The sequence below is a fragment of the Artibeus jamaicensis genome, unplaced genomic scaffold (assembly GCF_021234435.1).
Source record: "Artibeus jamaicensis isolate MK-2021 breed Jamaican fruit bat unplaced genomic scaffold, CSHL_Jam_final contig_444, whole genome shotgun sequence".
Lineage (NCBI taxonomy): Eukaryota > Metazoa > Chordata > Mammalia > Chiroptera > Phyllostomidae > Artibeus > Artibeus jamaicensis.
Window position 1 is genome coordinate 9,920,208 of NW_026521831.1, and position 26,092 is coordinate 9,946,299.

Here is a 26,092-nt window from a genome sequence, read left to right on the forward strand (position 1 = left end):
AGGCCAGCAAGCACTCGTGTTCTGAGCAGTTCAGGTTCTTGAGGTCCGAAACTGCTCTGGGGGCTGGGATTGGCATGCCTCCCACAGGGTGGCTTGGAGGGCTCCTTCCTGGTGACCTCGGGATCAGGATGGCCTGTGGGCTCGCAGCCTGCCCCGTGGAGGGACAGCCCCGGAACTCCAGCCCCCGCTCTTGCTCCTGACCCTGGGCTTCTCCAGAGAGCTGGGTTTCTCCAGCTTTGGACGGAGGAAGGGAGGAAGGTGGCCCAGGAGGGGACCCCAGGCCACCCTGGCCTGGGCTGGAATCCCAGTTCCATCACTCACTAGCTTTGCAGCCTTAGGAGGTCGCTCAGCATCTCCGTGCCTCAGTTTCCTCAGCTACATAAATGGGGAAGACAAGAATGCCAGGCACAAAGGAAGCGTGGGAACTGAAAGTCTCTTACTGAGTCACGGAAGATCCTGCCTGGCTGTGGTGGGCACCAGACTGGTTGGTCAGCCCCTGAGTGTAGGAAAGGGGCCCCGCAGTGAGGTCAGAAGCTGCCTCTGTTCCCAGGCCCAGGCCTCGGGAAGAGCCAGGGCCCTAGGCCTACGTGGCAGCGGGAGGCGGGCACGGATACTGTTGACACTTGGCAGCACTCAGGGAGAGGGAGTGCCAGTGATGGGTGGGCCAGGGGTGCCTGCCCCAACTGGATCAGGGCGAGACTCAGAAGGTCAAGGCTCAAAGGGGTTTGAAGAACATGAGCTCTGGACGCCACCAAAGAACCAACCAAGGAGGTCCCAGGGGAAGGAACTGCAGGAACCTGCTGCGGTTCACAGAAAAACCGGGGGAGGGAGTGTGTCTGCGTGGTCACGGGAGCCCACAGGGGAGGAGGGGAGCAGCAGGGGTGGCTGGACGGGTGGTCCGGAAGGAAGGAAGCCCTGCAAATGCGCAGGTGCAGCCCGGGTGGCTCCTGGTGACAGCAACGAGCGTGATCAGACAGAGGCTCCGGCTCGTTCCGTAAAGAACAATCACGTGTTCACGTCCAGGGCCGTAAGAGGCAGCATGTGCTGGATGGCCCGGCCCAGCTCGAGAGGTACAACCAAGGCAGAAACACAGACCCCTTGGTGTTGTTTAAAAGCAGGAATAACTGGGAGGCAGATGGCAGTCATCAGAGCAAATAGGATGTCGGACTCAACAAAAGAAATGTAAATTAACCCCCAAAGAAAACTGATAATTTTCCAACCGTTTTAGCCTTCATATATGTATTTAAATTCACATACAGAGAGAAGGGAGGAGAGAAATAATGTGTTTAAGGTTAATAATGAGTTAGCACAAGCTGAGGGAGGCGGCGAGCTGAGTGTGGGCAGGTGCAGGGCCCGGGGAGTCGAAGGGATGAGGAATCACAGAGCAGTGTTGACGGGGGAGACTCATCGACTGAGGAGACTTTTTCCAGAAAATCTGCAGGCATACTTCCCTATCATTGTGCACGAGCATGTACATTTACATACAGCCATGTGCTGTGTTTAAAAGCCTTTAGCTCCCAGTATCCAGAATGGATGAATGAGGCGGAGGGCAGTGGTTTCCCCACCAGTTTTTCTGTGACCTGGAGTGGGGGAGGGGAGGAACAGGGTGGGGGCCGGGGGGCTCCCTGGGGACACAGGGCAGAGAGCGCAGCATCCCTGGGCAACGCTGCCCAAGGACAGACTCGGAGACCAGAGGACAAAGTTACCAGGACAGGGACAGGCTCTGCAAACAGGGACATCTGCCTGTCCTCTGATAAAGTCAGCCCGGGCTTTCAAGGGCGGCATGTGAGGTTCGAGGGGAGGGGAGAGACGACCGTGGAGGGGGGTCGATAGGCCGGAAGGGAAAGACGTTGCTGAGAAATTAATCTCTCCTGAGGCCTAGGCACTCGATGCTGCAGGCTCCCCCCGTCCGCTCTGGCTGACAGGTGGAGAAAGGTGTGGAACAGAAGCAGACGGTGGGGTCATCGGGGCTCGGTGGCGTGGACACTTGTGGAGAGAGGCAGACATGCCTGAGGCAGCTGTGAAGGGGACAGGCGCAGAAAAGCGTGGGAGGGGGTGGCAGACCCCGCCCCAGCTGACTGGCCCCCTTCCCTCCCTCCCTCCCTGCCGGCCTCAGTGGGGAAGGAGTTGAGCGGATGCTGGAACCTGAGGGGCGGCCTTCAGCTAAGGTGAGCCTGGTGCAGCTTCCACAGACACCAGGGTATCCCGGGGCCCATGTGGGAGATGTGAGAGATTAAACGCACAAAGGGGCCACTGCCCCTTGAATGACCAGTTCCCGAGGCAAGGTGGAGGGCCAGGGAAGGAAAGACAGCCACGTCATGCAGGGGTGGGTGACTCGAAGACTGGGGAGGTGGTGAGTCCCACCCTGTTGGTGGAGCTCCCTGAAGTCAGGGACGATGATCAGGAGGAGGGACATTGGAGGCCATGGGTTAGGCCCAGGCAGCCCGCCCACGGCGTGTGGCTGAGGCCCGCCTGCCCCAGCTCAGGGAGGGGGGTTGGGGGTGCAGGATGTGGGCTGCAGAAGGGAGACCGCAGTGAGGCTGCTCAGTGTTGAGGTTCCCCTAAGAGGCCAATCAAATCACAGAGGGAGCTGTCTGTGTGGAGCATGATGGATCCAGACCTGCCGGTTTGTCCTCTGTTGGTGCGCGGCAAGACGGGAGAGCCCCTGGCTCCAGCCCAAGAGGCTCCTGCTAAGGCCTGGCACGCAGGCCGCCGTCCTCAGGGCTTTTCTCCCCGATCTCGTGTTTTCCGAAACATCAGAAGGCTGACATCCAGCGTGAACACTTTGGGACTGGCTCTGCGGCTCTGCTCCAGGGGCGTGCATCAGCAGCAAAGGCTGCCGAAGAGAACGCGGGAGCTGCTTGAAAAGTGCATTTTATTAACGAGCTGCCTGCCGCATGCAGCACTGACCGGGGAAGGGGGGGGAGGGTAAAGGGGGCACGTCCTAGGGATTGTTGCTGCATTTTAGGTGGTTCCCACACCTCTAACATTTGACCCCGATATTGGGCCCTGTTGATTCATCACAACAAGCTCACCAACGGCATTGCCCCGAGAAGGCTGCTCTCCCTTCTGACAGCTTCGAGCTCACTCAGTTTGCTGCAAGACAAGGCTCACCCCGCTGTGCCTGACAGGCCGGAGGCCGGGCATGGGGTTGTCGAGCTGAGGGGAGGCGGGCCTGGCTTGCCCAAGGCCGCTTGCTCTGCAGACTTCAGTGTTTTTCTCTCTCCCATCTCTGAAAGTGTCCCTGTTTTTAATGAGATTTGGGCAACATTGCTTGTGTCTTATTTTATTAGTTAAGAGCATGTTTTCCAACTTGTGCCTTTGTTGGAGGAGAGACGCAGCCTGAGACTAGTGTCTGTGTGTCTGTCTGATTTATCCCTCAGTCCAGTTAGGGAAGCTGGGGCAGCAGGCAGCCCAGGGCACAGGCAGGGCAGGGTTACACAGCTTTCCCTTGGAAAAAGCAGTCTTGAAGGGGGGCCTGTGATCCCCTCCCTTCTCTGGATGAGACGCAGACACAATTAAACTAATGAAATGGAATGGAGATACCCTTCCCCTTTCAAACGCTGATCTCTAGAAGTGGATCTCTTTCATCCAAAGTATCAGTTTTCTCTGGGAGCACAAAAACAATGATTGGCAGGAAACTCGACTTGACCATAGTCTGCTGAGAAGGCTCTTTCATCTACTGATTGTATTCTATTTTCTTTCAGGATGCAAAAATGCTTTTAAAATTAAGAACAACTCTTTTCTTTAAAGAAAAACTTGTGAACTGTTTAGACGTCCACCCTTCTTGCACGTTGGCGCACTTGCCGACAGCGCTCCTTGGCGAGTGACAGGCCCCGATTTCTCTGCCGCCTGTGCGCCCCGTGGTGCGGACTCGGACCCATGGTGCCCGTGGCACAGCGGTGCATTCCGCTACACACCTGGGCCTTTCCTCCTCATCGCACCCCTTTCCCTCCTTTTAATGGCGCCTCAGCTCCTTCGATAGCTTGAGGCCCTTGTAAGAATTATTCATTCTTGGCAGGAACATAATTTTGACCTCTACAAAGAAATCTGAAATCTCCCATGTCGTTATCTGATGTTTGTTTTCATGATATGAGGTGCAGTGGAGAATTTCTTTTTTACTGAGGGAAAACTGCTCTTGGCGACTTGTCCCAGGTCCCCTGGCAAACTAGGAGCAGCACCGGACCAACGGGAAGACACTGAGGCTGGGTGGCAGTAGAGTCCTTGAGGACGCTCAGCTCGAGTGATAGGACAGGCAGCACAGAGGTTAAGGGCAAGGCCCAGGAGCCGGCCTGCCCGGGTGTGAGTGTCAGCTTTGCAGCTCACTGACCGCGGGGCTGGAGATGAGGTCCCAGACCTTCCTGAGCTTCCCCTTGCTCAGCTGTGAAATGGGGATGACAACCGCACCCTCCCAGTGGCACTGTCGTTCAGGGTGAACAAGTGAGTATGGGCTGCAGAGCCCCCTGCAAACCCCACTATGAATACCGCTGCCATCCTCTCCAGTCCCGCTGAACTGTGCTGTCACCCTGTAATTTAGGTCACCCCTGTGGCAGAAGTCCATCTGTAACTTTTGCACAATGAGCGAGACATCTCATTTCTAAATGAGCTCACCATGACTGTGGCTTTCCTTCTGATCGAACGTGACCAAATTTGAGCAATTGGAGGAGCCGAAATAAGAATGTATCATTCCTGCCATGTGGTTAGGCAAAAACGTAGTACTTTTGCTTCTGAGCACGGCTTCCTATTTCGGTGGAGCCCAGAGCCCAGGCTGTCCAGGTGGAAAGAACTGGTGGAGGCCCGGCCGGCACGACTTGTCAGGCAGACACCGAGAGCGTCCTGGGCTCAGAGGGGAGGCCAGACCGGGCTGCTGTGGCAGACCGGGGGTGGGCCCCCAACCTGGGTGGCAGGAAGGGCAGTCAGGGACACCCAGTCATGTGCTGTCACGGAGCCCAGCCCCGGTGTCTCCCTCCCTCTGCTTTGACCCCCTCTGCTGAAGCACTTGTCACACCAGCGTGGAGCCGTCCTGTTCAGGGTCTGTCTGCCTGCTCCGTGGGTGGAGGGAAGGTGCCACGCCTGAGACAGCCCAGAGGTCTGTGTGGATCCCAGGTGGCAGGTGGGCAAAGCAGGGTGGGGGAGGAAGAGATGGAGAACAGCGACTATAAGGGAACTCGAACTTGACAGCTGTCTTTACTCCTTTTTTACCAACGAATCCCTCAGGCACTGGGCACTGTCTCCCTGGAAGAGATTCTGAGCAGGCGCCAGCGAACGTGCAGGTTTTGAACGGCCAGGGCAACTGTTTCTTTGTGTCCCGGCCTCTGGGTGCTTGCGGCTTGGCCTTGGCACGCTCCCTTCCGGCCATGAGTGCAGGAGGTGGCGTCAGGCCCGGCTCGAGGAGGCAGCCACGTAGTTTCCTGGGAGGCCAGGGCGGAGCTTGAGAGAACCTTCCAGGGCAGTGGGGTCCCCACGTACTGCAGGCCAGGTCTCGGAGGACGTGTGGGGCTGCCAGTCGGGCTCCTGTCAGGTGTGCTTGGCACAGAAGCCAGCACGGTCAGCTGGGAAACAGGGCCCCTTTCCGGGGTCGGCCCCCGGGGCCGACTGGCCAGCCTGTGGCGGCACGTGCCAGGGGTGGGGCAGTGCTGTCAGCAGTCCCCTCCTGGGGCCCCACACTCCCCCACCTGCCACCGTCCCTTTAGACCAGAACCTCCCGCCAGTGTCCTGTGGTTACAGACGAGCCAAGAAGGGACAGCCTCAGGCCTTGGGAGTGCCCGGAAAGGAGGGCACTCAAAACTTCTGGCCTTGTGTGGCCTGGCCCTCCCACCCCTGTGTGCCAGACAAACATCGTTAAACATCACTTCCTGGTTAAAAACAAAATCCAGGCTCCGAAACCCCACGCCCTCAGGTCAGACAGATGCATACCGTGGCTTGGAGGTCAGTCACCCCCGCCCTGCTCTGCCCCAGTCTTCTCTCCTCAAGGACACTCCCTTGTCCTTTGATGGTGATTCTGAACATGTGCTTGGCCCTTCTTACACGGTTCCTGCCATAGACTGTGACCCCGGTGTCCCGTGCACGGCGTGCATGGTCTTCTGATCTTGGTCCCGACTCAGGGAGCCTCTTCTCTCGCCCCCCACTCCAGCCCCGAACCCAGAGGACAGCAGGTTCCTTGGTTCCCGCAGCACCAAGATGTCTGTGCATTCACAGCCAGCTTCCAGGGAGGGGGGGCACTCCCCTGGGGTGGGAGAGGGAGCCACATGGCTCTAACCGGGTTTCCATAGTTCCTGCAGCCTCTTTGGGGCGGAGAGGACAGCAGGAGCAGGAGCAAGCCATGACTGAGCCTGCGGAAGCTGGTCAGGGGTTGGTCCCGGGGAGAGGTCATCTGAGTATGAGGAGGTATTGGAAATCATTGGGGGAAGAACCAGGTAAATGAGAGGTTTTCTAGGAGGCAAGCTCTACCCTCGCATCCTTTCGGAACTGTGTATTTTTACCTTACAACACCCTCTGGTTGTTGGGCATGTGTGTCTGCCTCAGAGCAAAAGGGGCACCGCTGGGACGGGGGAGCAGCTTCCGCGCGTCCACATGACCCCGGAAGTCCCCGCCTGGGTTCATGCCAACCCCTCCCCCGGAGCAACACCCCTTCCCCAAACAGCATCATTTCGCGCAGGACTGAAATCCCAGACCCAGAAGCAACACGGCCGTGCAGGCGGCAGGCAAAGTACAGGCCACATCACTAGGTGTTCCTGTGCTGCAGCTTAAGGGAAAAATTAGTGCTGTGTTGATTTCTGTTTTCTGTTTCAGAGTCTCAGATGACTAATTACAGGCAGTGCGGTTCAGTGTCTCATTAGTAATTATGCTCTAGAATTATTTGAAATCTGACATACTCTATGCAAATCATTTATTCTTAGAAATTCTGCCCCATCATTCCAGTGCATCTGATTTGACATTTCCCTTCCACTGCCTTCCTGCCTTGCCACAGTCACCACTCCTGGCTGGGGTCAGGTCATCCACTCCAAGTGTCCACTGATCAGCTCTCTGGCTCCACAGCAGACCCTGGTCGCAGAGAGCTCCGCCCAGGCCCTGGAGGGGAGCAGTGGGCATTCTCACTGTCTTTGGGGGTCGAAGGGACTGGAGGGCTCCCACCCTGTGTCTTCAGGTCCAGCAGCACTTACGGAGCTTGTCTCCTCTCTCTTTCGCTCCCCACTGGAGTACAGTCTTGGTCTCTCCTCTGGCTTCTTGCCTTGCCTGGAAGTGTCTCCCCCTCCCTGCTGTGTAGCATCCCTTCTCACAGCTGCCTGAGCCCCAGATATTCCTGGATCGCTGGCTTCAGCCCTAATTCTGAGCCCAGTTGGGTGCAGCGGTTTCCAGGGCAGCGTTTGGCACCCCTCCTGTTACCAAGGGGGTGGGGTGAAGGTTTGCTTAGGAGGAAGGAATGACAAATATTCTCATGACAAATGTACCCGGAATCACCAAGTCTCAAACCCTCAGGTTCCAGGAAAGTCATGACTTAGAGCCAAGGCCGGCCCCTCCCCCCTGCACAGAGCCTGCTCTGGGGCCCTGTCTTCAGAAACCCCCCAAGCGTGTCTGGGGAGGGTTGGCAAGAATATGGGTGCTGCTCCCTAAAGAGGAAGGTGCAGGTGTGCAGAGGGCCACCCGGGGGCATTGAGTAAAGGCCGTGGAGCCCGGGGTCCAGAGAAAGCCCTGCCCCTCTGGTGCTTCCATGGGGCCTCAGTGGGAGAGAACCGACCACAGTTTGAGCGCCCCACACTGGCTGTCCAGCCTGGGCCCCAGTGTCCCAGAGGCGCCGCATCTCTGAGAGCTTCAGGAAGGCCCCGTGACAGCCCCTCGGCAGGTGGTTCCTCTGCCGAAGTGCCTGGGGCCCCAGAGCACTGTGCCTCCCACCCCCCACACGGTCACTCGGCCTCTCACCTCCCACCAGGTGCTCTTCGGGGTGCAGGGGCCCTGTCCCCTCCTCCAGTCCGCCCCTGGCCTCTCCTTCTCTGCTGGGTGTTGGTGGAACACCTGCCTCTGGAAGTACCTGTGTAGGTATTGCTGCTTTTCCAGCCTCTCAGAACATCAACTGGCCGGTCACCTGAGGGCTTGGGAAGCAGGAAAGGACCCAGGGTGTGAGCACCTGCCCCGTGCCAGGCAGGGTTGCACTTTGTCTCAGCACCTCAGTCGCTCAGCGCTCACTCGGCACACGGCCTCTTCGCCGCTGCGGTGCCGACCCGTGAGATGACGTGTGCGAGAGCCGCGGAGCCCAGCTCTGCGCAGGTGCGGGGCTGGGTCCCGAGAGCAGGAGCACGCTGCCCCCGACCCAAGTCCCGAGAGTGCGGGTGCGTGAGTCCGTACGAGGGAAGTCACGGGGTCTCCTGGGCAGAGGTACGTGTGGGCGATCTGTCCTCGGGGGTGGGAGACAGAAAAGGCCCCGCAGAACTCGAGACCTGGGGGCCAGGCGCAGCAGCTGGGTGGAGATGCGGACTCTTCCTCAGGTGGAGCACAGGTGGCGTCTGAAAACCGGCCGTCAGAGACGAGTTGGGGCAGCTGGGGAAGCTGGAACCTGGGCCGGTGGTAGGTGGTCAGGAGGCGCCATTGCTTTGGTGGGTGTGATATGGTTGGGTGGTTAGATAAGAAAACGTCCTTGGTTGTTTATTTTTTTTTAAAGATTCCTGCCGAAGTATTGGGGGTAGAATTTTACAATGCCTGTAATTTGCTTTAAAACACCAACCTTTGCCCTGCAAATAGATACAGCAAATGTGAAACACGTTGGCGGCTATTGAATGTAGGTGATGTTGATCATACTAGCCTTTCTGCTTTTCTTCAGGTTTGAAATTTTGCACGATAGTGTTGGAAAGAAATAGTCACGTGGTCAGGTTTGCATTTTGGAGAGATTATTCTGGGGGCCATGGTGGGGGTGCTCGAGGTAGAAGCTGAGCAATGTCGCGATGCAACTAACATCACAGCGTTAGCTGAGCAGGCAGGGGCAGGGACTGGGGGCCCCAGGGCAGGGGCCGCTGAGCAGGCAGATTCAGGACTGGGGGCTCCGAGCGGGGATTGGAAGGTTCCAGGCTGACTCTCAGACACTGGTTCTGGTGCCCGGAAGGGTGAGGTGTCTTCACCAGCAATGACCAGATGTGGGGAGGAAGACACAAGTCTGGGTCCCTTTAGGAAGAGCTGCCCTAGGTGTGTGTGTCTGGGGGTCTGGAAGTTGAGCTGTGTCTGGGGCTGGAGCCGTGGTTGGGGGGCAGCAGCCTGCAGGTGGTAGCTGAAGGTGTGGGAGGCCTTGAGACCACCTGGGGTGTGACCCACAGAGAGGAAGAGAGAGAGGGCCCGGGCGGAACCCAAGGAGCGCCGACATCTGCGGAGAGGAGAGAAAGTTACTGACAAGGATACGTAGGTGCTGGCAGTTTGCACGGCGTTTCCGCAGCTGGTCCCACCGGAGCTGGGGTTTGAGCCTGGGAACCTTGCAGGGGCACGCACACACCCCCCTTGGGGTCTGGCCTTGCCAAGAGGTCAGTCTTGATTAAATCTGTAACTGAAAGGCTGGCTGGCGTCCTTTCAAATGAAGCAGAAAGGTCGGGCCTGCTCCCCACAGGGCCGCCTGCGGGGCCTGGTGCTGCCTGTGCCTCTCTCCGTAAAGACGGGAAGCGTCCGTCCTGGGTGCAGGGTGACAGCCCCCCGCTGCAGGCAGCGTGTCCCTGTGGCTTCTCTCAGCCTCTGCGAAGGGCAGCGGCATCCAGACAGATGCGTGGGGCTGGCACCGATGCTCCCTGTGGCGACCTCCCAGGACAAAAGAGAAGCAAAATCAACTTCTTCCTAAGACAACGTGCGGTTTTTCCAGGTCTTTCCGAGCCAGGCAGGTCAATTGAGTTATAATTGGCTCTCTAATTAGAACTCCCACAAGCTGTTAAGTTCTTTACCTGCTGCCTGGCATCTTACCCCAAGGTGACAAACCTGCTTCTGCCTTGGGAAAGACTGAGGAAAGCTGGCAACAATCTTATCTTTCTTGCTGGCTGCAGTCCCCTTCAGCCACCCCAAGACACCCACACCCACCCATGAGTAGGACAAGGGACACGGAGCAGTTTACCAGTTTAAAATTGGCTGTGGGGAAACCAGGTTCACTGAGTGATCTTTTGGAGACTGAATGGGGGAAGACAAAGCCCCCACTGCCATTGTCCCAATGTTAGAGGTGTCCTGAGGGTGTTTCAGTGGTACCTTATGTGTCCCCAAGTTGAGTTGCCGAGTGACAAAAAAAAAGGCACATCTCTTTCCTCCGGTTCTTTGTCCTCAACCCTGAAAACTGTTTTTGTGTGGACTCCCCTCAGCCACCCAGACAGCAGTGTGCTTTGGTCCCCAGGCTGGGCGTCCTTTGGCACCGGCACCGCCTGCGTGACCTGTGGGCTCCGCTATGCTAGGGCCTCCTGCGGGGCCTCCTGCCGCTAAGACAGGTACAGGCAGTGCTGGCCGGGTCTGCAAGCCCCTCTGCTCATCACTCCCCAGATCCACCTGCAGTGACACCGTGGGCAGCTTGAAGTCAGCCGCGGTGCAGTATTTACACCATGGAAATTGGCAAGCACTACACATCGGGGCTTTTTTCTTTTTTTCAGAAAGCCAGTTTGGCAGCACACCAGTGGACTCACAGATTCACATGATTTAACGGGAGAAGGTTGGGGGGCAGGGAACTTAGAGAAGAACACAGTGTCCCTGACTCGGGACTTCTGGGGTGGGGGATGCTCATGGCACAGGTACATCGCAGCTCACCTTGCCACCCTGGGGAGACACAGAAGAGCTGAGAACAACACTCCGAGTTGCCCGGGCAGGTGGCCCAGAGGGGCGTGTGTTTGGGACACATTTCAGAGCAAAAAGACCCACGTTTAAATTCTAGCTCTGCCCTCCATTGTGGACGGCGTGCCCTCCACCCACTACCACGGGGCTGTCATGCAGGTGGAGGGCAGCTCTGAGCCCCTGCCCAGCACATGAGCTCAACTCGGCAGCCGCCAGTTCCGTGCCTTTCACTCTCCCATGGCAGGCGGCCGTGAGAGTCACCTGTGCCGCACGAGGCTCCCCAGAGGCCGTGCGGGGTGGACATTCAGTCTCCCCTGTGGCCCTCCCCTTCCCCATTCTTTGGGGGAAGGAAAGGTCTCACTTCTCAGCAAAGCATTTCAATCAGAGAGCAGGGGGTGCCCAAGTGGGTCGCAGGAAGGCTGAGACCCAATGTCCTCAGCTCCTGGGGCAGGCAGGGCCCCCACACAGTGTGAGAGTCACGTGAGCCTGACCTCAGGAGCCGTCTTCGTAGTGGCTCTGACTACTCTTCCGGTTTCCTCCATCTCCCTCCGAGTGGCTGCTGCAGCCCCTCAGGGATCCATCTCGGAGCTTCCTGCACAGGCACTTGGCGTGCAGCAGGCTCCTTGCTCCTTGTTAGCGGTGGCCCACTGAATGGCAGGTGGCGGGCACACACCGCTCAGCCCCAGCGCCTCTGCTCAGAGGAGAGGCACATCCCTGCGCTCTTCCCCTCGGCGCTGGCGGGCACATGTCGGGAAGCGGCTCTGATCTTGACATTGATTTGCTCCACGTTGCAAGTGGCTCAACTGTGTAGGAAAAGAAAGCGCCAGGCTCAGCCTCTGTTCCATTTCCGAAGCAGCCACATGGTTCCCAGAGGCAGCTGCCCCAGCCGGGAGATGAGGTGGGGACGGGCGGCGTGGGAGGGCAGCAGGCCCGGGGAGAGAGTCTGTGACAGAAGCCCAGGAGTGGAAGTCCACGTTTCTAAGCAAACGGCCTGTTTTCCTTTTCCCCACTAAAGCGCGTGGGTGTGAGTGGCGAGCGGTCGGGCGGAGCAGGGTCCCGTCCCCGGAGCCCCCACCCACCTTCCTGCCTGGATTCCGCGCTGCGGGTCCTCTTGTTATTTGTGGGGAAATTTTTCCAAGGCTTACCAATCCCCATTCTCTCTCCATCACAAAGTATCTTATCATTTCTGTCTGTTCCTGTTTAAATGGAAAAATGGTTGGTGCCAGACCCCGGCAGGGAGGGGGACGGTAACTCGCCAAAATGACTGCATCCCCAGGGGTCAGGTAGTGAATCACCCACCTTTGTGTCCGAAGGTTCGGAGGCGGACGGTCGGTGGTGGGCCACGGGGCAGGCCGGGCCGTCTCCTGGAAGCCCTGGAGTGGGCTTCTGCTTTCAGTGGCTGGTGATAGATGGTCAGGCCCAAGTACCCACCCACCCACCCCTCTTTGGCCCATCTGAGGACAGGATAACACAGAGGCCTGATCAGGGTCTGTCCGGGTCATTGGAAGGGATCCAGCCTCGGACCCCGGGCGGGGTCAAGGTGTGCAGGACCCTCCTACTCTTGGCTGCTGCAGGAAGCCCCACAGCTCAGCCCTGCAGAGGCGGATAGTGAGTGGTTTTCCTGACCATGGAGAACCTCCACTGCCCCCATCACCAAGCATGTCCCCACCAGCCTTGGAGGAACTCTGTGGCCACCTGGCACGGGGCTCCCACCTGTGGAAGCCGGTCCCAGGGCCCAGGGGACAGCTGAGCCTGCACAGGGCCCGTTGGCTCACAGCCTCCCAGAGGCCCTCACCCCTCCAGCAGGGCTTCGTGGGCCCCGGGTGGAGCACCCGCAGTCTGTGCACACAGTCTCGGGGCAGCCTCCCCGGGGGCTGGGGGGCTGGGCCCTGGCTCCCAAAGGGCATTGGCACCAAACTTTCCACTGCGTGAGCAGCTCAGCCGTGGGGAGTGGCAGCTTCCGGGCTGCTCCGCACTGTTGTTTCTGCCGGACTTGTTGTTGGGGAAGGTGGATAAAAATAAATAAGTCACCTGGGGAGAAGTATAAATAATCAACAGGAGTCTCTTCCGTTACCTGTGGAAAGTGTTAGCACCCGCAGAAAACGCGGGCTGGGTGTGGCGGGTCCCTGGGTACCAGGGCCAAACTGCAGCTTTCTCTCTGCTGAGAGCTGGTAGCTAATATTCCTGTTTGCGCTGAGCCCCTGAGCTAATGCTCAGTAACAAAGCTTGCGATTTAAATGGGGGAGGGGACACAGATTCATTGGGAATGTTGCCAAGAACAGTCGCAGGCTTCAGAGTTAGAATGCCCAGCGTCCCCACACCTTTCTGGGGCCAGAGGCTTCCTCCTGTCCCCCTTCGCCCCTCGCCAGGCCTCTGCCCAGCCTGCGCCGCACGGGGCCGCCCTGAGGTTCCTTCTCACTGAGGTCCTTTGGTGTGGCCTGGGACTTGCTCGGCTGACATTTCTGTTGCTTCAGTGAGGTCACACACTGTGCAGCGCTCAGGTGGACCCCAGGCTGGGTGTGTTCTCCAACCCCCAATGCCTGGCCTCGGCCGAAGCCTGCAGGGAGCTCCTCCAACCCCGGGCACGGGGTATCCCATCAGCCTGTGGGCCTGGCGTCCCAGGGTGCTTGCTGCCTGCAGCATCATGGGAAACCCAGGCACCAGGACGTAGATAAAAGTGACTCAACTGCCGGGGCCGGGGCAGGCACTAGGGATGGAAAGGGGGAGCAGCTCCCCGCACCCCGCTCTGCTTTTCATGGGAAAGCAGGCGCCCCCCTTGGTCTGCCAGTGCTGAGGTCACAGAGGCGCTCAGGCCCCTCTGTGCTGAGGCGAGGCCACCCTTCTGTTAACGCCAGTGCTCCCTCTCTTCCCCGGTGAGCCCCATCTCTGTGCCGTTGATTCTGAGGGAGAGTGAAAGGACTCGGGTTCCAGGCAGCTGGGTTGGAGTTGGGCGGGGAGACTGTCGAGGGTGCCCCATCTCTGCTTTGGAGCTTGACCAGTTGCCTAAATGGCGCCGTCTTCCAGGGCTCTGTCGTCAGAGGAGCACAGAAGGCAGAATGGGGCAGGGGGGCAGGGGGGCAGGGGGGCGGCCACCAGGGCGGGGAGCTGGCTGCCTGTCCCACCCTGCCCTGTGCAGCAGCATCCAGACTGCGGAGGGACTGCCACTTGTGTTCCCCTCCAGGCCCCCATCAGAGGGTGCTGGGTGGGTGGGCCTTCTTCACACCAGCCCCTCCCCGGTCAGGTCCTCCAGTGGTCACCCAGGTCTGGAGAGCCCACAGTCTGGCAGCCACCACACGGAACTGGGCAGGAGAGTCCCGTCCGAGGGACTTCTCCCCCAGGAGCATTTTTGCCCCCTTGGCAGCCCAGTGTGAGCCGTGGGTTCCAGGGACAGCTCACCAGCGAAGCCCTCTTGGAATCATCTCCGAGGCCCCTAAAGGCCCAACACCCTTTCCAGAGACCCTGGTGTCCTGACATGGAGCAGAGAGCCCTGAGGGTCCCCAGGACACCTGGGCTCTGAGCCAGGTCCTCGCTCTCCCAGATGCAGCTGCCTGAGGAGCCTGCCCCACCCCATTTGAGTAAAAGCTGGGAGCGGCACCTCCCCAGGAAGAGCTAGACACGCAGGCCGCACGTCTGCCCACAGGGGGCTTTAGAGGCAGGGGCAACAGCTCCCACTGGGTGGCAGCTCCTCCTCTGTAGCTATGTGGCCATCAGCTCGTCACCCCGACTCTGACCTTCAGCCTTCTCATTTGCTCAAAAAGCAGGCTGGGGTGGGAGCATCTCGTTCCCTCTTTCAGAATGTCCTCTTAGCCTCCTTCCAGGGCCTGGCTCTGCTCCAGACCCTGGGCTTTCCCCACGTGAAAGACAGCCCCGCCCTGGTCACAGAGTCCACCTGGGGCAGGAACCACGGCAGACTAACCCCTCCAGGCCCGAGAGGGCAGGGAACGTGGCCGCAGTGACAGCCTGTGCCACTGAGCACCTGTGCCCGGCTCCGTGCTCAGTATGATGGCACCAGAATGTGCACAGGTACTCGGCAAAAGTTTGTAGAAGGAAGGAAAGAACAGACATACCTGTGGTTGTAGCAGACTGAAGGGGCCCCCAGTCAGGACCCTGGGCCCTGGGCGCTGGCCTCAGCTCGCCCTGTGACCTTGGCAGAGTGCCTTCCTGCTCAGGTGCCCCGTTTCCGGCCTGTGAAATGAAGGCTGGCCCTTCTAGGAATGGTCCTGTGTCCTCCTCTGCCACCGCTGGCCACCCTCCGGGTGCTGCTGCAGAGACGGCACAGGTTGTGGGGGCATCGGTCCTGAGAAGCTGCTGGCCGGCTGGCTGTGGTCCCTCCCCTAAACATCCTCCTGATCCCCAGCGACAGTTTTCCAAAAGCCAGCACAGCCTGTGCATATTTCGACCCTGATGCTGAAGCAGCCCATTTCAAAGAAATTAGGCCAGAGGAGACCTGGGGCCCAGGGGCCTGGGGCCGTGAGAGGTGAGCTCGAAGCCAGACTGGCCCGATCCTCGCTGCTGGTGTTTGCTGCCTGGCAGCCCATCACTCTGCTAATTGCAGAATGAGATCCTCTAGAACATTCCAAACTACCCTGGAAGAAAGCAGCTTTAAAAGATTCTGCAAGTCAGAGGCTTTTTTTTTTTTTTAAGAAAAGGAAAAGCCATACTCACATTTTCCTGGGCGTGCTGCCCCTTCATCCGGACCCCCAGTGAGGTCTCCTGCAGACCCCGTTAAGCAGCAGGACCCGGTGAGGTGGGGGAGGAGGGGTGCACGGGGCTGTTCCGGAAGCTTCTGATCGTGAAGGGCTGTCAGGTAAAAAAACAAGGGGCCTTTTCTTCACGACCCCAGAAGACTGCAAACGTCAAAGAGTGGCAATTAGATAAAAGGGCTAATTAGGGCTCCACGTTTTTTTAAAAGATTTATTTATTTATTTATTTATTTATTTATTTATTTATTTATAGAAAGGGGAAGGGAGGGAGAGAGAGAAACATTGATATGTGAGAGAAGAGAAACAACTATCAGCTACCTCTCGCACACCCCCATCTGGGTACCTGGCCCGCAATCCAGGCATGTGCCCTGACTGGGAATCGAACTGGCAGGGTGGGTTGGGTGTGGACAGCCAACCCATTGAGCCACACCAGTCCTGGTGGGCTCCTCATTTTTAATCGACCGTTCACTCGGCCCAGGGAAGTGGTGAGCTCCCAGTCACTGGAGGGTACAAGCAAGAGCAGGAAGCTGCCCATCAGGGACGGCAGCAGGGGCTTATGTGTCACAGAGCAGAGTCCCAAGCCCCCCTCCTAAGCCCAAGGATTTCTGCTTCCAGAACTAGTGGGCTGCTGGCTGAGAAAAATAAGAGGTTTTCGAAACATCGAGCTTTATCTCCTTCTGAGTCGAGTTCAATGCTGGAAAGGTCTGGTCCCCAGAAGGCACATTTCTTCAAATAAAACAGCTGACCTGGAAAGGGGGCCCCGTGAGAGCGCAGCCTCCTGCAGCCATCGGAAGCCCTGAGCGAGCAAAGGTGTGGGCTGCCCTGGGTGGGAGGAGGGAGGGGAGGGGTCGGGGGTCTTCCCCCCTCCATTCTGGAATCCTCAGCACCAGTTCACAGCTTGCCTCCAAGACCAGTCTCTTCAGCGCCCAGGCTCCTGCCCCTCCCTGCCCCAGGCTTGCCTACTACCCAACCCTCTGCCTGCCCCTGACACTCTTCCTGCTGTGGGTGCTTGGGCTACAGGCCCTGGGGTACCACACCCCCGCGTTTGCCTGAGGACCCTGGGGCATTCGGTTTAGTAACTCCGCAGAGGAGCGAGGGAAGGAGCTGCCCCTGTGCGTAGTTCTGACAAGTGATCAGGGAGAGTGGGGGGTGGGAGGTCTCCCTGTAATGTCTCCAGCCCCGTCATGGCAGCTGCCTTGGGGGGCTTGCTCCATTCCCCTCTCCTGAGTCCTTCATCCAGACAAGCCTTGGTCAGAATGAGCTGCTCCCCAATGTAACAACTCCAGTGCCTGGCCCGTCGCCAGGAGCCACTCAGTGGTATTTTCCCTCCTCTCCTGCACCCCCTCACACTCTTTGGTCCAGGTCCCCAGCACAGCACGCCAGCAGCCCTTTGTTGCTCTGAAGGTCAATGTTCTGTCCCCCTCTCCCCATCCCCCAGGGCCAGGGGCAGGGTGGATGGGACTTGGTGACCAGCAGGCGCCGGCTGTGGCAGCCACATGTTGCTGGAGAGAGAGCCACAGCATGAGTACCAGGACACTCTGCTGTGCAGCGGCTCAGAGGATGGTAAGGCTGTCAGGAATGGCCAGCAGGGCCTTTGGGGAAACTGTGTCAAATTGAGTAAAACGGCCAAAAGGAAAAGCCCAGCCCCACACCAATCCCTTACCCAAAGCTTCTGACCTGCTGAGAAGAAAATGGAGTCGTGCTGACTCCCAGGGGGCCGAGCTACAGATGTGCAGGGCTGCAGACGCCCTCGGCCTCAGCCGGGCGGGACACCTCAGCTCTGCCTCCCTCGGAGCTCTCGGCCTGGTGAGGCTGGCCCTCCATAGCAGGCGTGGTTGGCAGGGGCACCCACACTCGGCCCCTGGCAAGCCCGTGCAATTTCTAAGTACCCAAAACAAACAGAGTGAGACACAAAGCAGAGTCCAGCGTGGACCAGGCCTCCCCGGAGCTGCTGGTGTCCAGGTGGAGGAACTGGGCACTGCCCCCTCCCATCTGCGTGTGTCTCCAGCTCCTTTTCAAGGCACTGCTGCAAAGCAGGGCAGGGCTGGGGCCGCCCCTGCTCGAACTGCCTGTGCCCCTGGTGCTTGCCCAAAGAGAATGGCGGCCCGGGGAGGCGGGGCTGCCCTGAGCTTCAAGGTCCCGTAGCTGCTCCAAGGAAATCCTTTCAAAGCCATGTCTCTGTGGCCTTCTCAGAGTGGCGCTCGTTTACAGTCTGTTAATGTTCTGACTTAAAAGAAAGCTGTTTCTGAGAACACCACCTCTACCAGCCCGCTTCTCTCTGATCCATTGCAGCCTCCGGAAGGAAAGTGTAAATACCGGACAGACGTGGTGGCCACACCGTACTGGTAGTTCTCACGTTTCAGCCAAGGCAGACTGACAGGCCAGCCAGCCAATCTACAGCCTCTGGGAGGGGGCAGGAGCTCGTGTGGGGTCCCCATTCCCTCTTGGGTTCCGGAAGCCACTCTGGGGGGCCTGGCAGTCTTCCAGAAAGCTCTCCCTCGGCCATGCCCACAGGTCCTGGCAGGGTAAACAGAGAGCGGCTGGGGTTGAGCACTGTGCTCAGGGCCTGAAACTCGGGGCCCTTGCCACACGCCAGCACCTCTCCTCCCGACACCTTCGGGCCGGGCTCATCCTGCCTCCCTCAGGGCTCTGTTCTTCTCTGGCCCTGGGTGTCCTTGTGTGTGAGAGTGTCGGACCAGAGAGTCAGTAGGTGGGTTCTGGAGTGTGCTGGGGAGCTGAGTCCGACCCGTGGTGTGTGAGCAAAGAGCCTGAAGGGACCATGGCAACACCGGGGGCTCCTGTGGGAACAGAGCAGTTCTCCCGTGGGGCTGCTGCCTGGTGACTGCCCACCCCACGAGGCATCAGGCCTGGCTGTGCAGAGAGGACCACAGCTCCCCTGCCCCACCCCTCCAGGTACTCGCAGCAAAGCCTTGTGGGGGAGCAGAGCTGGAGAGGAGCCACCTGGGTGAATGTGGCGCCTACCTGCAGCACAGGCGTGAAGCACTTTTTAATCAGTAAAGCATGTGATATGTTGGTTATAATCCCTTGAGCTCTGAAGATTAATGGGGCCTGGTAGGCCTATGCATTGATCCTGCAGGTTAGTTTGTGGTTTTGAAGGAGCCCCTGGCAGCTCTGCCTGAGACCCCACTGCCATCCCCGCAGTGGTGTGGTGCTGTAGCTTCTGCCCCAGGGGGGGACGGAAAGGTCTTTAAGTGCTCCACTCCCTACCTGGGCCGGGCGGGGGCCCGCAGCCTCTGCAGAGCCAGAAGCCAAGCCGAGAGCAGGGCCCACTCGGAGAGGGGCCCACGCAGGCTGGGGTCTGCAGTACTGGCCAGGCCCAGCGAGGAAAGCCCGCGGGAGCGGTTCATCTGCATCTTCCTGTGGAATATTTGATTTCCAGGCCGCTGTGCCGGGGAATGAGCAGCAGCCACAGCGAGAGGCTGGAGCTGAGCTGTGTGACTCCTTTTCAGTGGCGGCCTGGCTTCGGGAAGGCGCTTTCTTGCACAGTGTTATCTCCCTGACCCCTAGAGAGACAAGCAGTGGTCTGTGGCATGCCCTTGAGCCAAGAAGGGCTGTCTTGGCACTCGAGCAGAGCACCATGGGGACATCTGAAGCCTCCCACAGGGGCTTTTGTCCTGTGGCCCTGCAGCTGGCCTGAGCCAGGGCTCGATGTGTCCCCCAGAGCCGGGCCACAGCAGGACACCTGGGGCACGACAGCCTGCACAGGGCTCCGGCACGGCCGCCCTCGGCGTGCTTGGTCCTGGGGCATCATCATCACACGCACAGACAAAGACATGCGTGAGGGAGGGGCTGGTTGCCCTCAAACTAGCCAAGTCCATTTCGCCGTGTTTGAAATAACGGTTCGATTTAATCTCTCCTTTCCGATTCAATGCAGCACCAAGATCACAATGTACAAAACACCTGGTTATAATAATTACAAGGTAAGCTTGGGAGGCGGCCTTCGTGCGTGTCCGAACAAAGGGACTGAGAAGCTGCCTCCTCAGGGACTCCCCCTCCTGGGAGGCCAGCCTCTCTCGCCGCCTCTCCCGCCGAGTCCGGAAACACCAGGGTGGGGAGAGGCAGAAGCACGTTCTCTCCAAGGGAAGAAAGGAAGGCCTCGTGTTAAGAGCACAGTTGTTAGAGCTCAGGTCTCAGCTCTGCCACTTGTACCTGCAGGGGTGTCTTAGGCCTTAGAGGGGAGCGAGGGGGGCTCTTGCCTGCCAGGGGCATAGCCCAGCGCCTGGCACCTCACAATTGCTTGGTCTGCAGGGTTTTCACTGCGCCCGGAGCTTTGAGAGCAGGCCTGCTTCTTGTCTTCTTCTGCGTCCTTGACACATGGCTGAGATCTGGGCAGCCACTCAGTCAGTTTGGGGAGTGCGATATGGGGGGAGGGCAGGTTATCGTGGTCATGAAATATGTCATCCATCGAGACCTCTGTCTCCTGCCAGCCTGGAGGGCTGGGAGTGGAGCCCTGTGCCTCTGGGTAGCGCTGCTGAAGGGGCCTATGTCAGTTGGGTTCTCGGCTGAACGGGGATGGTGAGGGCTTTGGGCAGATGGGCTAGGACAGATGGCCCTCCAGTGGGGGGCGGGCTGGAGTCTGCATCCTGCACGTCTCCTCAGGTTGTCAGACCAGCCAGGCTGAACCGAGGAGCTCACGTGGGGGAATGCCGAGTGCAGCTGCTGGTGAGGTTAGTTCAGCGCCAGCCTCGGGAGCTGCACCTCTGATCTCTGGAGAGGAGAGGAGGCAGGGCCTGTAGAACTGGAAAGGACGTCAGGGTCCCGGTACCTGACAGCATCTCAAAGCCAGGGAAGGCCTCTCGCACAACAGAGGGCCTTGGGTGGCAAGTCAGTCCTGGCTGCCAGCACTTCCAGGTCTCGGCCCACCTCTGGCCACCCTGCCAGCACCACAGGCAGCAGACGTGGCCCAGACCCCGGCCGGAGCCTGTTCCGGTTGCTCTCGCTATGTGCTGGGTTTCTGAGCCGCTCTTGGCTCCCTGGGGGTCAGGGAATAGGCTGACTTTTCACTCGCTTGCCGAACCGGATCTGGCGGCCCTGGCAAGTCTGGCTGCCTCCTTGAGCAGCTCCAGCTTTCAGAATTAGTTCCACTAAGCAGATTGCTCGGGACGCTTCAAGGTCATCTGGAAATGGCAGCCTGTTCCCCTGTTCAGCATATGAGTTCAGGCATGGGCTGAAAATTTCCGGGCCCACAAGAACCCTAGAACCTAGAGAACCACAGAGACTTAGCTGCCCAACGCTGAGGGTCATGGGTCGGTTTAGCCCTTTGGCTTCTTCTCTACAAGCTGTTGGGGGCAACTAGACTCCCCTCCTGCCATATGCCCTGTGGTAAGCTGCACCCAGGTCCAGCGGCCTGCCCCTTTCTCAGCAAAAGGACCAGCATCCTCATCTCCACGCCAGCAGGGTGGAGGCAGGTCATGGCAGCTCAGAGGGCTGATGCCAGGGTCCCATGCGGCCGAGGCCCTGCTCCTCCTGGGTTTGCACATCTCCTGGGCCCACTTGCTGGCTAGCAGGACACCCTAGTCCTTTGGCACCTGTGGCCATCCCAGGCCACAAGATTATAGTCAGCTTGTAGGTACCAAAGGGATGCAAGAAGTCCTCCTGGTCCTGGCGCAAATCTACAGGATGCTCCCAGAAACCAGACCTGAGCCACAGAAAAGCTGTGCCCTGGAGCACAGTGACCCGAGAAGGGGTGACACAGTCTGTGGTCAGAGAGATGAAAGACAAGGCACAGCAGGCAGGGGCCCATCTGCTGTGGCTCAGATGTAACTGGGTTAGTGCCTGAGGGGCCCCGGGCTTGTCTCTTAAAGCGCCAGGCAGCAGTGAGCTGGCAGGGAGACCCAGTGGGGAGAACAGGGACTTTGGCCTCAGGCGGACCTGGGCTGGCCTGCAGTTCCAAACTTCTTGGGCCTATGACCTTGGGCAAGACACCTGGCCTTTCTGAACCTTGTCTCCTTAAATCTAAAGTGGCAGCCGTGTGAAATGAGCCAAGAATAAGGGCCCAGCATAGCACCTGACCTAAATTACACCTGCAGCCAAGCAACCTAAGAGGCCTCTCGTGTCTTAACACCTGGCTTGTCCCCGTCACCCATGTGCCAAACACATGCAGTGTGTTTCTCTCTGTTTTGCAGGAAAAAAAGGTGGTGTGTATTCGATACTGTAGATGCACCGAGAAAGCCGAGCCTGCTAGGGACAGGGTGGGGCTCCTTTCTCAATCTTTTCATGCTGCCACCACTGCCACCTCCCAGACCCCCTCCCACACACCCCCTCAACCCTCACTTCCCTGATGGGGCATCGGAATGTTCCAGAGTGGGCTACCATGACCGCTCATCTGCCCTCTGAGAAAGGAGGCAGGAACTCATTGGCCTTCACATCCTGTTGATTGCAGCCTGGGAAGGTGTCCTCCCGTTCTTTCCACTTGACCTTCACGCTGGGAAGCGAGGGTGTCGAACTCTCAGATTTTCTCTAAAGGACCAGAGTGGGAAAAGCACCCCCACCACATGGGCTCCTCCCATGGGGATTTCAGGAGGCCCCAGGAGGTAGGCGGTGCGGCTGTAGCCCAGCACAGCAGCCAGCTTTGTGGCTGGGGTGTAGGGGAGCATCTGGGGTATAGGGGAGCACGTGGCCCCTGGGAGCCAGCGTGGACTCACCTGTGGGATGGAAGAGGGGCGCCCAGTGTGTGGGCTGTTCTTCCCCTGCACCAGAGGTGCTCCCCAACTGTGGGCTCTTACATCAGGTGCCTGTGTGAAACTGCTTTGGGGGTCCCCAGATGAATCACGTGAACTAAAAGTAGGCACTTAGAACAGTGCCTGGTGCGTCATGGCCACCGTGAAAGCATTTGCTACTGTGATCACTATTAATGGTCGTCCCTGCAGGAAGCCCCCATTCTCGGCACACAGTCCGCTCATCCCCTTGGGGAGTCGGACAGAAGAGAGGGGCTGTGAGGAGGAGACCCCACGCAGATGGGGAAGCAGTTCTCTGCAGCGGCCTTGTGCGCACAGGTAGAGCTGGGAAGCACTTGCTGGTGGGCCCGGCACCACTGGCCCTGCCCGGCCTCGGGAAGGCCACTGAGACCCAGTGGCTCACGCTGCAGAGCCTGAAGGCCGTGCCGTCTGTGGCGGGCAGAGCGCCGGAGCCAAGGTGAATCCTCTTGGCGAGCACTGACTTCCGGCCACTGCTGTAACTCTGAAGCTTCAGGAAGGGGGTCACCCCCTGCCTGGACACAGCCACCCTCTTGGAGCCCTCTGCTCTGGAAGATCCAACCCAGGGCCTGGTCCTTGCCCCCTCCCCAGTTGGGGGAACTGCTGATGTTTTCTTTCGGACTTCCTCTAGGAGCAGGTAGAGCTGACCTTGAAGTCTGCGTGCCCTGGTCAGGGGAAGGCAGCCTCTGTCTGCCCAAGGCCGCCTCTACCTGCTCGCTCCGGGAGGCTCCCTAAGTGGCCTGCCCCATCCAGAGCTGGGTGTGTGGAGGAACCCCCTCTCCCTGCCACCAACAGTGTCACACACAGCTCTGGGGCCACGGCCTCCTCACCCATGCCCCGCCTTCCTCCCGTAGCTCATCTCAGAGGCCAGAGCTCTTCAGAGTGGACCCCACCTGGTCCCTCAGCACCCGTGGGGCCTGCTGCCGGTGGCTGCTGCCACAGCCGGCCCCTGGCAGGCACGTGTGTGCCCTGGCACGGGCTGGCTTTGCTCCAAGAGCCGACCCCAGTGGCCCTTGACCCTTGGTGAAATATAGGCATGAGAACATCGGGGATGACTCATTTGTGCCATCTGAGCCACAAAAAGGAAGTACAAGGCTTTATTGGGAGATTCAGGGTGAGACTGACCACATTCCTGAGTGAAAAGACCAAACGCTTACAGACGTCAGGCTTCTCTCGGAGAAGGCTCCTGTCTCCCGTAGTGATTCGCCACGCGACGGAGGCGGAGCCTCACGAGAGTGAGTGGAGGGGAGGGTGCCGTGTTGTGCCGCGTGTAATATGCACCCACGTGTTTGGCCCACACTTTCAGGAAAAAAACTTTCATTTTAATTTTTAATTTTTAATTTTTTTATTATGTATATTTAGATACTTGTATTTTTTGTATTATAAAGGAATTGTAGCATTTATTTTTGAACATATTATGGTACAAGAAATTTTATGTAACAAATAATTACAAAACTAGAGTTACACTTTTAACACACAAGCATAAATAAAAGAATTAAAACCATTTATATAGATATGGAATTAGTACTACCCATGTATAATGAGCATTCCTATTTTCCCCTAAAAAATTTGGGCAAAAAAGTGCGCATTATACATGGCGAGATACAATAGTGAGTTTTATGTCCGGCAAAGAGGGAAAAAAAACGCACTGAGATCTCTGTCTGCCGAGGTAAAGAAGACCGTTTCATAAAGAAAGATCACAATGAATGGAACTGACCCTGTCTCCGTTCTTTGAGAGGTAGCGTTCTAGACTCTGAAGATCAGTTAGATAGATAGCCAAAGATCAATGAATTCAATTTAAAAAGCTAAAAATGTTTGTTCAAAGGAAAAAATCTCAAATAAAAACAGACTAGACAATGATGATAGCAGATGAATACCCATCTTCTGAAAGGCTTGTAAACAAAGTCACGGGAAGCAGTTAACATTGATTGTTATTGAAGAAACGCAGGGTTCAATGAGGAGGGGCAGTCTGTACTTGCAAAATCAGCCAAAGTGAAGAATAATGATAGTGGGGGGTGGGGGCACGGACCGACCACTGAAACTCTGTTGATGGCCCAAAAAGTGACGTGACCCTTAGAGGGTACAAATTATTTGGAGGACCCTCAGAAAAGTCACATTCCCTGATCCAATAATGCCAATTTGAGGAAATTGGCCCTAAAAGAAGAATCTCTAACTTGTCAAGCTGGTCCCACTGGCCCGCGTCCAGGGCCTCTGTGAGAGCCCGGAGTGGGCTCTTTGCCCCTCCCATTGTCCTGCCCTCCCCCCAAAGTTTCTTTTTGTCTGTTTATTCCCAGAACGTATGCATGTTCTCAGTAAGGTTCCATTTAACCAGATTCCCAGAGCTGTAAAAAAAGATTTGAAATTACTAATCTAACAGAGCAAAGAAGCCCTGACTGGTGTGGCTCAGTGGGTTGGGCCTCATTCTGCAAAGTGAAAGGTTCGATTCCCCGTCAGCGCACATGCGGGGGTTGTGGCCTGGTCCCCCCCACCCTCCCCCCGTTGGCCCATGTGTAAGAGGCAACCAATCGATGTTTCCCTCACGACTCAATGTTTCTCTCCCTCTCTTTCTCCCTCCCTCTCCCTTGCTCTAAGAATAAATGAATTTTTTTGAGAAGTGAAGAGGCACTATCTGGAGAGATGTCCATCTCGAGGAGTTTATGATAGCGAAGAGACTGAATGCCACGTAAACGTCACCTCTGTCAGGGAGAGACTGGGTCGAGGGTGTGCCCAGGGCACGGACGAGCACAAACGCGTGGTTGTGGGGGTGTGCAGCTTGGAAACACGGTGACGATAAAACATCTGGGGACCGACACATACCCTGTGCTTAAAACTGAAAAGCAACAGCTATGCCCGGCCCAGCCTGGGGTGGGCAGGGGTCAGCGAGATTTGGGACTTTGGTAGAGTAGGGGACTGTGAGCTCATTTTTCATAGTTCTGTTCTCACTGTTATGATAACGATGCCACAAATGGCATTTCTTTAGGTTAAGAAAAAAAAAAGGTGAGGCCCTTCTATGCAGGCAGGTGTTCGCTGGTGCACACAGCCAGCTCACTGACTGCGCCGTTCCCACCACCTGGGCGTTCAGTGTGCAGGTGAACTGTGTGAAGTTGCCATATTTATCATTCAAAAGTGGCTGACTGTCGGCAGCTTCATTTGGTTCAAGTGACTACTCTGACTCTTGCCCCTGAGTGCAGGAAGAACTTGAACTTACTGTGCGCCCAGCCTGAAGGAGCTCCATGCTACCTCCAAGGCACTTGCTGACACTCAGGAACAGACAGGAGCCCAGAGCTATAGACCCTTTCTAACGGTCTGTCTGTCTGTCACCCACAGGCCCTGATCCTACATCAGCTGGGCCGCTACAGTCTAGCGGAGAAGATTCTTCGTGATGCAGTGCAGGTGAACTCCACGGCCCACGAGGTCTGGAACGGGCTGGGTGAGGTCCTGCAAGCTCAGGGCAACGACACAGCAGCCACCGAGTGCTTCCTGACGGCCTTGGAGCTGGAGGCCAGCAGCCCCGCTGTGCCCTTCACCATCATCCCCCGAGTGCTCTGAGGCCGCGGTGGCCCAGGGGGACGGGTCCGCCACACCGAGGCCCCAGGAGAATGCGCGCCGGACCGCCGTGGACTAACCAAACAGCCCCCCCCCCCCCCCCCCGTCACCAGGCCCCCACCCCGCGTTCCTGTCATTTCCACCAGCCCAGCGATCATTTCTGAATCTACTGACATGGTTCAAAACGAATTACGTGCCATATTCTGTTAGTCGACATCTGAGTTTTGAGTAACACGATGATTATGGAATTAATCAGCAAATGTAGAAGAATATATTCCAAGTTAAAATTCAGTGACAGAACAGATTATTTTTATCTGAGCTGTAAAGGAAGCGGTTCCCTCCCTCCCCCCC

At 57.8% G+C, this 26,092-nt stretch overlaps 1 protein-coding gene and 1 long non-coding RNA gene across 8 annotated transcripts in view; one reads left to right on the forward strand and one right to left on the reverse strand.

The window, feature by feature from the left end:
* Positions 1-25,840, forward strand: part of TTC7B (tetratricopeptide repeat domain 7B) — a 214,370-nt gene extending 188,530 nt beyond the window's left edge. For all 5 annotated transcript variants that reach the window (XM_053666004.1, XM_053666005.1, XM_053666006.1 and 2 more), the window contains one exon: positions 25,523-25,840. In XM_053666004.1, coding sequence (XP_053521979.1) covers positions 25,523-25,744 — 222 coding nt within the window. In that variant the 3' untranslated portion in view covers positions 25,745-25,840. The remainder of the gene's footprint in view (positions 1-25,522) is intronic.
* Positions 9,047-17,790, reverse strand: LOC119037880 (uncharacterized). Of its 3 annotated transcripts, XR_008391783.1 has the most exons (7): positions 17,157-17,790; positions 15,442-15,576; positions 14,844-15,038; positions 12,076-12,807; positions 11,856-11,972; positions 11,301-11,579; positions 9,047-9,771 (listed from the first exon to the last, which is right to left on the reverse strand). It is a non-coding gene; the product is annotated as an uncharacterized LOC119037880 (long non-coding RNA). The 3 variants fall into 3 exon arrangements; XR_008391782.1 differs by having other exon boundaries at positions 9,047-11,579; XR_008391784.1 differs by having other exon boundaries at positions 9,047-11,579; positions 15,442-15,623.
* Positions 25,841-26,092: the final 252 nt, after the last annotated feature.